The sequence below is a fragment of the Corvus moneduloides genome, chromosome 3 (genome assembly GCF_009650955.1).
Source record: "Corvus moneduloides isolate bCorMon1 chromosome 3, bCorMon1.pri, whole genome shotgun sequence".
Lineage (NCBI taxonomy): Eukaryota > Metazoa > Chordata > Aves > Passeriformes > Corvidae > Corvus > Corvus moneduloides.
In genome coordinates this window covers 66,970,253-66,982,429 of record NC_045478.1, presented here as the reverse complement: position 1 = coordinate 66,982,429, position 12,177 = coordinate 66,970,253, and the positions used below count along the sequence as shown (strand labels likewise).

Genomic DNA, 12,177 nt, shown 5'->3' with positions numbered 1-12,177 from the left:
GCTGAGGGCAGAGACACCTCCCTCACCACGAGCGCACAGCCAGGAGAGCCTGCCTGTACTGTTACTGCTGGAGTGGTGCCACTGCTGTCTGCAGGCCTTTCATGGCTGCAGGGATGAGGTGGAGTGGCTGAGGACACAGACCTGAGCTTCTCGTTAGAGGGACATGGGTGTGAAATGGGACAGTGAGCGAGAGCTTGGAGGTCAGTGCCAGTCTCTGGAGCTCTGCTGGAGCAAAATGAAAAGGTGGCACCTGGGGCTGGCATTAAGGAAAGCAGGCATTCCAAGAGGCATGTCAAAGATTTGGCAGGTCATGCTAGAAAATGTGAGAGTACCTGCAAGAAACTCTTCTCTGAATCCACAGTTTAGCAAAAAGGTTTTGGCTGTCTGTACCAGCTGAAGAGCCAACAAGGCTGGAGGCCCCTGTGCTGTCAGGTATGCATGTGGACTGGCACAAAAGCAGGAGTTGCTTTGCCTGATGGCATTTTCCCAGAAAGATGAACTTTGGGAAGTCCATGGTCTACAGACTAGGGCATAAAGGACAATCAAGCTCAGATTCCCTTAATATTTATTATTCTTGGCAGGCCTTCCAAAAGATGTATCAATATCACATAGAAAGACTCTTGATGCTAGCAAGATGTTTCAAGCAGGATGAGGAAATACCTGTTGAAAGAGTACTGCTAAGGCACTCTACAGGAATTAATAGATGACATGAGATTTGGCTTATCCAAAGAAGGAAAAGTCCAACAAACAAGAGTAACAACCAGAATGACTTTTGAGAAAGACATTTCAGTTTATTGTCAAGACACTTTCTTCCCTCTTTTCTCAGCAAGTATTTTAGATAATTTCTAACATGGACTTTTAGTTCAAAGAGGTCACTACAATTTCCCAGACACTGGTGATCATTTGAGAGAGCAAGTTTGTGGCACAGAAAATAATTTTTTAGATTCTTTGTTCCCAAAATACAACAGGGCTCCACATGAGGTTGTCACATCATGCAAGAAACTCATCCCATGAATTTGATGACTAAGTTGTTGCAGTCAGTCCTGGACTTCAAAGCTGCACTTCAGAAAAAGTTTGCTTGCCTTGGGTTGTGCTTAAGCCTAAAACCAGAGTACTGCTTGTGGTTTTTTAAACTCAGAAATAACCTATCAACTACTTTTCATGTTTCCACAAGTCACAATCTTAAATTCTGACAAATTTTGCAAGGCAATGCAGTGAATATAGAAATCAGTCTTAGTGTTTGTTGGAATAAATAAAGGGCTGTCTCTTGAATATGACATTGAGGTACACTTTTTTCCTGTATATCACATCACAAGAGACCTTTCTGTGTAATTTTTGTTTGATGTTTGCCCTAAAGATCCAAGTGTGCTGTGTATGGGGATATGCCAACCTCCTTTGGGATCACCAGTGGTTTGATACTCTGTATCCATGACTTGCAAATAGACTTAAGCTACCCTAGACCCAAACCTTGACTTCTGTGCAACTGCACGACCTCTGCTCACAGCCACATGCTCCCTGTGCACACGTTTCCCTTAAGATCTCCTTTCTGAAATGTACTTGTGTTTTGTATTAGGACTCTATAAAAAAAGTAAATACATTAAAATCATTATCACTCCATAGTCTGTGATGGCTGTACTTCCAGGCAGCACACTACAACATCCCGATGAAGGCAAAAAGGATGGGACCATCTTCTACTAAGGCAGCTTCTCAGCTGGTGACCCTGCACTGGGCACCGAATTCTTGTGTCATGGTAATGCTCTTTCACCTGTTTTAAATTGAGCTAGAAATCAGGATTTTTTTCCAAATTTAACTCCTAAAGGCAGGAATTTCTGTGTCCATTTTCTGCAACCCAGTGTGAAACGACTGTCAGAAACAGACAGTAATTTCATTTGGAAAAAGTAAACTGAGTTGATATTTGACTGACTTTTGAAGAAGACATTAGTGCACTACCGAGATGCACATGAGTAACATTCCTCTCCAGATGACAGACAGGTCACTTAGTTTCTTTTATTTCTTCTTTGTTTGTAGGATTTAATCTTGTGGTGTTTTGGGGTTTTGGATTTTTTTGCAGGGTTTTGTTTTGGGTTTGGTTTTGGTTGTGTAATTTACACATTTTGTTCCTCCCAAATTAGTTTTTACTATCCAAACATGGAACTTAAATTTTTACCGTTTTTTTCCAAAGATAGTGAAAATGCAAGAACTTCTGCTACCTTATGTGTCCTGACAGATTTTCTTTTTTTTTTTTCCTTCAGTAGCTAACAATTCTGGTTTTATACTGAAGGTTGGTGCACAAACAGAGCAGTATACTACAGACAGAAGCAACTCATGTACATTTGGATTGGACTTTCTTCTCTATATACCTCCCCCCATGCTTATACACATACATTTTGGATTCACTACTAACAGACAATTTCCTACTAAAAATCGATGACATTTTCCATTAGCATTGTTGGGAGAAGCATTGATTGGCCCTTAAAAGGTTGGCTGCACATTATGTGAAAGAACCCAACTGCAAAGAGCTAAATTTACAACATAAAATGTACCCAACATTCTGCAGGGGAAGCATTATCAAGGCTTTTACCAAGTTTTTCAGGGTAAGATATGACACAGCACATCTTTATCAAACATTGCTGTATTTTTACTCTGTTGAGTGTTAATTAATTCACACCAGTGTAGCCACAGTTACAACCCAGCACTGAATGGTTGCAAGATTTTAATCCTGCACTCTGATTTAAGTTGATAACACCTCTTTAGAAGCAAGAAAATTATCAATTTTGTCAGAAGACTTTTCTAGTCTTAACTATGCAAGAAATCCCTTCTGAAAGTTACTCAGAAAATAAGGTGTAAGGGGAGGAACTCATAAAGCTACCAAGGGCATTATGTGTTCCCTTTGGTGAGTACTGAAGTTATTTTAAATAAAACAGATAAAATGATTCCTCATTGCCACTGTAAGTTATGGAACACACGGTTTTACCGTTGAAGTCCATCCTTTTAATTCTCCCCTATAAAAGCAAACAATGCATCATTTTGAATCACTCAAATGTACTGTGGCAACAGCTTTGTTTGAACAGTAACTGCTGCTATGAATGGCTTTTCCAGAATTTTGGGGTATCCAAAGAATACCTGACAAGACCTATTAACACATTCATCCCTGTGCTGCATGCATCAGTGGCCTCTCTTTGCTTCAGGAAATGACTGAAGGTTTAGCAGGTTATCCCAGTGCAGGTGTCTGGAGATCTGTAGCCAGTCCATTGGGACCAATGGATGCAGAGTTCTTGGTAGAAATTAGACAAGATCAGTCTGAGCTTTGATCTTCCCAATCCCCTTTACTTTTTCTAGACTTCAGGCCTGGTGTTTCTACAGAACTCTCCCAAGAGCCACCTATCCAGTGCTGCCTGAGGTCTCCTAGAGCATTCCTCACTCCAGCCTGTTACTGCTCCTCTAAGCTCACCCAATTTTGCATTTTCCTCCTCTAAATTGTTAGGAGTTTTGGTTTTGGCTTTTTTTTCCCTCCATGTTTGACTGTCTTCAGACTTCTGCACCCTTTGAATTAGAATGAAACACACAGACTAAACTTTCTTTTTCCCCTTGCTGTGTTATTCCATTGTTCCTTCGCCTTTTTCTCTCTTCTGTACTTGCTGAAACTTCTTTATCATCTAGAATCTGCAGTAGCCTGCCCACCCCATACCTTTTTCTGTGCATTCACTGTACTTCTCAGTAATCTCCTTGCTTCACCTTTTCTGCCAGTGCCTTCTTTCAGGCAGAGCCTTATGCATGAACCAGCATCCCAGTCCTGGTTTCTCAAAATCCTGTCTCCATCATAACCCACTTCTTTCCCAATTCTTTTAACTGATATCCAGTAGCCTTCCAAACCTCCGCTCACCAAGCTATTGCTCCTTGCATAACCTCCACCATTTCAATTAAGGTATTAAGTTCTCCTTTCCAGTATACAAACAGTAGTGAAGGCTTGTAAATGCCCCAGAGCCTTGTGAACATATTAACAGAATAACTGGAGAGCTCCAATTCACAGGGGGACTGGGGCTGCCTACATCTAACAGCAAAACTTTGAACATAAAGGAATGAAACAAGTTAATATAGGGCAAAATTTAGAAAAAGACTGAAGTTGAAAACCATTCCAAATAAAAGGAAAACCAGAAACTGATCTCACATCGAGCTTCAATAAAGATTCTTGTTTCAGAGGCAAACTGCAGACCAGCTGTAAACTCTGAACAAGCCCAGTAACAGTATGATGCATTAAGCATCAGGATGACAAGTCTGCTTTTTCTCTTCAGCACAGCCAAGTTTGCAAGTGTCCTCTCTCCTGCTCTGGATGTCTTTAGCAGAGATTTGCTAAACTTAATCTACAATTGTAGACCAATAAAACCACAACTGCAAAACCTCCCTACAGAGAAACCTCACTGTCTAAGAAAGTAACTTTGAAGTTGTAAGAGTGACAAAATAATTAACCAGTTCTGCCTGCGGGGAGATGACACGGTGACACCTCCGTGAGAAAGTTTCATCACCTACCTAAGTAAATATTATAAGCACCATTAAACACATTTCAGCACATTTACAGTATTTCACTACATCTTGTACTGTGCAAAATGTAGTCATGCAGCAACATCAGTAGGGCTGCATAAACACTGCCTTCTGCATTATCAGCCAAAGCTTGAGCTTCAGCCCAAGTTCACCTTATATCAGATGGGGGTGTTAGAGGAGCAGACCAGAGGAGCAGGCCAGAGAGGGAGAGAGGAAATTCAGCCCATGCAACACTCAAGTTTAATCTCATGTATCTGCACTGACAAAATGGTGTGCATTTAGCCTGGCTTTTCCAGAGAGTTCCCCACATAGCCCATAAAAACAACGGGCAGCATCAGCTGGCCAGCACCAGGGAATAAACTGGCTATGCTCCCTCCTACAGGCACTTGATGCATAATGCTGAAAAGGGCTGCAGAAGTTGCAGTCACCAGAGCTATAATTTTCCCCAGTGCATCAATTTTTCACTTAGATGATTTTCCCATTTGTAAACAATAACATAAAGCCTGAGTATTTTTTATTACACATTATCCTGTCAGGATGGTGGCATGAGGACTGGCTAGCATTTAGCATGGCTTTTAAAGGAACAGTACCTGCTGTGAAAAGGACGTAGTCCTTTCATGTTTCATATGATCAGCTGTGGGAGACAGACCAAAGCAACATTCACAAGATGTTTAGCGCAAAACATTCTGCCACTGCTACTCTTTGTAACAGAACATAGTTCAGATCAGTATTAATAATATCTGAAACAATCTACTTTATCCAATTACGTTGTATTTTCATTTTAAAAATCCAATGGTTCTTTAAATATCATTGGCATATAAAAATGGTAGAAAGTTCACTGCGCACCAGTTAATCCCACCCTTGTTCCACTGAGTGCAGCTGCATTCAACTTGTCCATTTCACTTCTCACTCACTCTGCTTATAATCTGGTTCTCCAAGAATTTTAGTTTTCTGGGACAGGTTGCAAGCAGGAAAGAAGTAGTAGAAACACTCACCCGACACTGGAAAAAGCTTAGGATTATTTCAACTTTTTTAGTCTCAGAACTGAGATACCAAAATGGGATGGATGTGTAAGTACACTTTAGTTGTCTCTAAAGTGCATTAGCAAATTTTGCAATGAAGGCTGGAGATTAGTAGCGAGATGTATGGATTATGGCATTCAGTGGGTTGCCATATGCTGTGGGACACATCTTTTGAAGGAGATTTTAATCGACTCAAAAGACAATATGGCAACTGGCAGGCTTTTTCTTTATTGAAGCAAAGTCACAGCATTTTCAGCACTATTCCCCTCTTGTGAAGGGAAGAGTTAAACGAAGGCCCCTGAAATTTACATAACTAACAAGTAAAGGACTGAAGAAAGAGATTACAAGCATATTTCTCTAAAATAAATAATCTACAAAGAGTGCTTTTTCTTCTTAAAAGCAATCTAAAAATGTAAAAATTCTACGGTAAGGAGACCAAAAGATATTTTAACAACTTTCAATATTTACAAACAATACAAAAACTGCGCATGCCATCAAATGATGCAAAATTCATATTAAAAATTAAAAGGTTCATTCCTATCAAGAACCAAAAACTCCAGCCAATATTTCAGTTCTAATTAAATGGTCTTCTTTACAATTGGAAAACCCTTAAATGTTTTTATTATCTGTAAAATATACAATAAAAATGAACCTCACTAAATTATTAAGGTTAAAAAAGAAGACCAATACTGCAGGCAAATCAGAAAGGAAAGTAACTGTAACTTATTCTTTGGTAACCAAAAGTTAGCAAGTATCTGTATTTCAAGTGATGAAAAGTAATAGTCTCCCCATTTTGACAAATGAAAGACAGATTTCTGGCAAAACACAACTCCCAAGTTTCAGTTTTGAAAGATGGGCTCCACCTACAGCTTTGTAGTGCAAGTCAACTTTCTAATTCAGAAACACAACTGTCCTGGTTCCGGCCAGGACAGGATTCATTTTTTGCAGTAGCCAGGAGGGGCTGTGGCCAGGACACAGAGGTTATTCTACACCACCTCACAACACTGCTGGGAACAAGGAAGTGGGGCAGCAGGTCACACATTACCGGGCTCTGCTCTGTGTGGTGAGCAGTCACATGTGAACCATTTCTCTTATGTGTGCACTGTAACTATTGTTGCTGTTACTGTCCATTTTCTTATTTCACTGTTGTTTCCAGTAGATTTTTCTTCTATCAGCTCCCAAACTTCACCTTTTGTGCCTCCAACTCTCCTCTCCAGTCACCCGCAGAGGTAAGAGCAGAGGGGAGTGAGTGAGCGGAACATGGCTTGGAGTGTTTTGGTGGGAACACTAAATTGGGGAATACCATTCCTAAACCATGACAGGAACCCTTCCAAATTCTGGCAGTACACTGCTTCATTCATCTCCCACTTTCCTGTTGTCTGCTTGCATCCTCCGCACACATCCAGCTGTTCTAGTTCTCTAAGGGAATACTCCAGCCAAGGAAGCAAATCACTTGGAAATGAGTGTTTCACCAAGCGTATGTGTGTGGCTGCATAGCAGCTAGTAGTGTGTTATAAAATCAGCTCCCTTTTCCACATCAACTACATAGTTCATTTTCCCTCAGGAAAAAGAATTAAAAGTACAGTACCCTGGACCAATCCATAACCTGGTGAGCTCATTGCTCGAGCAGGACACACTTCATCAAACACGGGGTCATACCCACTAAGGAGCCATGTAATCCCAGCACCAACCCTACCAGCTTCTCTCAGAGGTGAATGTGCCTCATTGTGCCTCTCTCTGCTTAACAAATGCACTACACTGCATAACTACAATGCTTCTGAACCAAATGTCCAGCTTGTACCACAGGAGCCTTCCCACTTCAGGCTTATTCCTAAATTTTGCTTGCACAATTGCAGTCTCAAGAAAAAGAAAAACTTCACACCCTGACAGACTCTGAGAAAACTTCCCCACCCCACCCCACAAGAGGACTTCTAAGGCTTTACACAAAAAATTCAACCGTTAACTTTCCTTAAGCCACAGACCACTCATTCAAAGCAAGTGCTCCCCACCCCAACCCAACCATGCAAAACCATCATTGCTTTAGCATTTAAACATACACGTGCAGTTCGTGAAATAAATGCTCAGCAAAGTAACCTTGTCCTGGTCTGGGCTTTCTTCTGGAATCTAGTCCCTGTGATTTTCTAGACTAATATCCAAAGCCTTTAGTCACACTGCCTTTTAACTTTCTTCAGCTGAAGAGTTTAGACACTTCCTTGAAGCACCTGGTTGAGTCATTAAGTCTACATGGGCTGGATCCAAGGTCTCCTTGCAGCTTGCCTCCTCAGCATACGGAAAGTCATTCATGTCCATTTCATCACTGTTAAACATATCAAGCTGCCTCTCTTGCTGCTCTTCCAAAGTCCTCCGGACCCTGCCCTCTGACTGTTCCACCACTTCCCCATCTCCTTCACTAATGACAGTCATGGGGCTGCTCTGGATGCGGTTGCGGACATTGTACTTGCTGCTGGCAGCAGATGGGGGTGTCCGTGACCGGCCGTACCTCGTGCCAGAGAAGGACATGCTCCTTGGCATCAGGCCCTCACTCTTGGCCCACTCTTCCTGGGCCCGTTTGCTCTTGCTGGGTGAGCAGCTGGCAGGGATGTCGGAAAGGTCAGGGGAGGCATCTGTCTTTGTCCGGTGGAACCTCGGGTCCGTGTTCTTCAACATCTCTGCTGCGGACATACGGGAACTGGTGTCACAGCGGCTCCCTTTCTTCAGCAGCAGGGCTTTGAAGTTGTCATTGCTGGTGCTGCTCTTGCGAACGCTTCTCTGAATAGATCCGGCTTGTTTGAGGGTAGCTAAATTTGGGGAAGCACCAGTGGGAGTTACGGGGGGCGATGGAGAATGGTTGCGGGTACGGTCGTCTTCGGAATCTTTACGGCCAAGGACTTTCCTTTTGGATCTGAGTTTGAAACACACACAAAAAAGAGGACAACACAAAAATGAAACATTTTACCTCCCCTAAGTAAACTCAGTTTAGAGGGATGACAATGAATTAAGCTAAAGCAGAGACAGGGAAAAGGGAGAAGTGATCTAAATCTAAAGCATGAGTAAGAACACCACCAGAACTGCACAGGCACTAACGCAGGTATTGGAGATATAAGTTTATTACTCTTTTTCTGCAAATCTGGAACAATGAAACTACCAAAACTGGCAATACTGATGTTCAAAACACTTCTGCAAATTTAGTGAATCGGGTTTTCTGGAGTCAGTATTCAACTGCTCAGACTAATGCGCTATAAAGATTTATACACCATGCTGTTCCTCTGTTACTTTGGGGACTTGATTCAAAGTACGTCATCTAGAGTATATGGGTTGTTTTGTTTCATTTTATGATTTCATTTGACACTCTCTGGAGAATTAGAGGTGTCGTTTAGTGCACTTTCCTTTAGAGAAAAGGACGCAGCAATGCACTGCTGCTGAAGATGAAGAAATGGGTGCCACATATAACAATTCCAGATTAAATGATTTTTAAAAAGAACCTCCCTAATCCAAATATTAAATAAATAGCCAAAAAAACTTCTCCAGCTCCTCTCAAGATGCACAGACAAAATTCACAGTTATGTTGGTGCTCTGTCATTGCAATTTTTGACTAAATGAAGGAGAGACCAACTTCCTGACAAGAAAGTTATCTTTCCAAATGAAAAAGCAGAGTGTTTATCTATTTAAATGCAAAGTGCAGGGATAACACATAAAAAAAAAAAAATTAAAAAATAACCATGGAACTGGGAATAAGTGGAAACTGGACTTTCATTGCCTCATTTTCACATTACTAGAAATCTTAAAGAAATGTCCATGCCTGGGATCTGCAGCACAGCTGCTTTGTTTCTTTGCTGAGCAAGAATTAATTAAAAAAGATTGTATAAAGCCTAAATATGATATTTTTGCACAAACTTGAAACAAGTCGACGGACTTCTTAGAAATATAAAATTATAATGCTATAAAACTCCATATTAATTTTTATCAAGCATGTGTTCAATCCAGACCATTCCCCTTGTAAAACAGATTTCTACTTAATGTGATCTTTAGCTTTACTTTCTTAAAAGCCTTGAGATTCTGCCAAGGCAAGCTCAAATGTGTTCATGCATCACAGCCTACTGATAATTTAAAAACCCCCAAAAACAAAGAAGCAAGATCCATCAGCTGAGTAGGTGGCAGCAATGGACACTGCCATAGGCTGTGCCAAGACCTCGGAGTGATCCCATCTCTCCTAAGTGGTGCAGTTTATACATAGCTCACTTGTGATACCCCCAAAGGCAGTTGTACCAGCTGTTATTTACAGCAGCTGCTGCTGCCTCCACCTGTCTTTCTGGAATAAGAATGTAATACCAATGCCCATTCAGCCTGAGGATGAATGGACACCAGAAGACAGCAAAGGGATAAAATGATGACTTCAGAAGAGGCCAATGTAGGAACCTCATCTAGATTTAACTGTGTTAGTGTGTAGGCAGCAGATAATTTTGGTGCTTGGATCCTCTGCGAGTCTGCATGTGAACATTTGTGCATTTGTTACAGGGAAAAGATTTTCCTTCCTTAGGGTTTTGGCTACCTATGGCTATCTTTAAACACTGCAATGCTGGGGTTGTATTGCTAGCAAACCCGTAATTAAACTGGAAAAAAAAATTCAATTGCAAAGATCTGCAGGGAAAGGCTTTGTGATCCTAACTTGGAGGGATCCAATAAGACTGCGAATGCAGGGCAGAGCAGCCAGTTTGCTGTCAGCACCTAGCCAGCTTTCCTCAGTATATATTAATTATGGAAGAAACTTGAAATTAAGAACCAAATTTGGTTTCGGTGGCTTTTAAGACACAGACAGGGTATATGTTCAAACAAAACTGTGACTTAAAATTGAGAACTGTTCTTCCTGTCCTTAATGTACATACCACTAAATTTCTTATCTTGCTCCAAAGCACATATTCAAGAGTGCCAATTACTGAAATAATACCTCTTAGGAACAGTGGGGGCAAACCAAAGCCTTTTTTATTAATTAACAACCAAGGAAGATATTGGTTTAAGTCAAAAGCCAGCAAAAGCAAGGTCTTAATAAAAAATGTGTCAAGTCTGTCACATCCAGTTCCACTGTCCATTTCCCCACAGACTCACGAATTAGAGGTATGTGCATATACACAGAGATCCACTCTGTATCTGCATACATAAAGGAGAAAGGCTACTGGCCAGAATATCTCATTCTAAAACCAGATTTGCCACAGTTCTAGCAAGTGCCATGCAACATGAATGCAACAGACCATTTTCAGAATGGCTCCTACAGGTCAAGTCCTAAGGGGTAACAGTAAATTATAAAAAGTCAGTATCACATATATTAAATTTTTGTATTGTCTGGAACGGACTTGTTTTCAAAGACGGGAAAAAAATAGCATTTACATCCAAAATGCTGCAGCCTCCCAGCTTCCAGCTGCTCTCTTCCCGTCCGTCCCTCCCGATGCAGACCTCGGGCAGAGCCGTGCGAACTGACGGCACACCGGGATAAGCCCCGGCTCGCCGGCAGGGAGGCGGCCCCTCTGCGGGTTGCAGTGCGCGGCGCAGCCACGCGATGGCGCCGGCGCCACGCCCAGCCCGGCCCGGGGCGGCTCCGGCCGCGCTGCGGGAGCGCTGCTCGAGGGCAGCGCGCGTTCCCTGCTCTGCCTCTGGGCGCTCCTTTCCTTGGGGCTTTCTTGGGTTTTTTTGCTTTTTGACACCTAACGTGAACAACACGTTATCTAGCTGCCATTCGGGACGATTTTGTTTTCAAGGGAAATGAATGATGTCATTAATAATAGGGCCAGTATTGCAGATTTCATTCACGAATCAGTTTGACACAAAACACCCGACCTCAGGCTGGATTATGGCAAACTATAATCCAGCGTTTGCCATATGTTTTGCCATATGACTGACATGTTGTGTTACTTGCCAGTTTCAGCCACGCTTGCCATGAAGCATTAGCGTTGAGCCTCTGTCCCAAACTGCACCATATAAGCAGCGAAGAGAGTAAAAAGAGATGGAGAAGAACGAGAATGAAAACAAAAAGATACACAGAAAAAGCAACAGTAGAGTTAATAGGGCAGATTGAGAACAGTACAATAAATACTAGACGTAACTTGATATTTTAAAGGGCAAGGTATTTATAATATAGTTTACATCCATTTAATCAGGTTGGTTTTAGTTCAGAATGGACTAAATACATTTGTAAAACAATAAAATGTAAGTTCTTTTCCTCATCTTTTTCACATATAGGCTTAGTAGAAAGTTGATAAATATATGCTTTCTCTTAAAGCAATGACTGTTGTAATTGGGTGTTTTAGTAAAACAATGTTAAATTTATTTTTCCGAGACCTACCGGATGTCACAGTACAGGAAAGGCAGTTTCTGCAGTACCTGTGAATGGCTGCAAAAAGATCCTCAGTAGTCCTTGGTCTCGCTGGTGTTGCCACTCCATCTGTCTCTTCCCCATAGCCACTGCTTGGCAGGAATGAACTGTTGGCTGTGTCTGATTCAAACACCTCCACTGTGCAAAGAGAATGAACAATGCAGTCAGTCTGTCATGCTAACGCCACGGGCATGTATGTAATCCTGAAACCAGCCCTCACTGCCACTAAGGAGAAGCATCCAATGGACTGAG

The 12,177-nt window shown here is 41.7% G+C and overlaps 1 protein-coding gene across 13 annotated transcripts in view; it reads right to left on the bottom strand.

Annotated features, from left to right (window-relative positions):
* Positions 1–766: 766 nt before the first annotated feature.
* The window catches only part of NHSL1 (NHS like 1), a 184,254-nt gene continuing 172,843 nt past the window's right edge, over positions 767–12,177 (bottom strand). For 12 of the 13 annotated variants that reach the window (XM_032102029.1, XM_032102030.1, XM_032102034.1 and 9 more), the window contains 2 exons: positions 11,934–12,063; positions 767–8,463 (listed from right to left, as the gene is read on the bottom strand). In XM_032102029.1, coding sequence (XP_031957920.1) covers positions 7,740–8,463; positions 11,934–12,063 — 854 coding nt within the window. In that variant the 3' untranslated portion in view covers positions 767–7,739. Of the gene's footprint in view, positions 8,464–11,469; positions 11,522–11,933; positions 12,064–12,177 lie in introns of all 13 variants that reach the window. The other variant, XM_032102042.1, reaches the window with a different exon arrangement.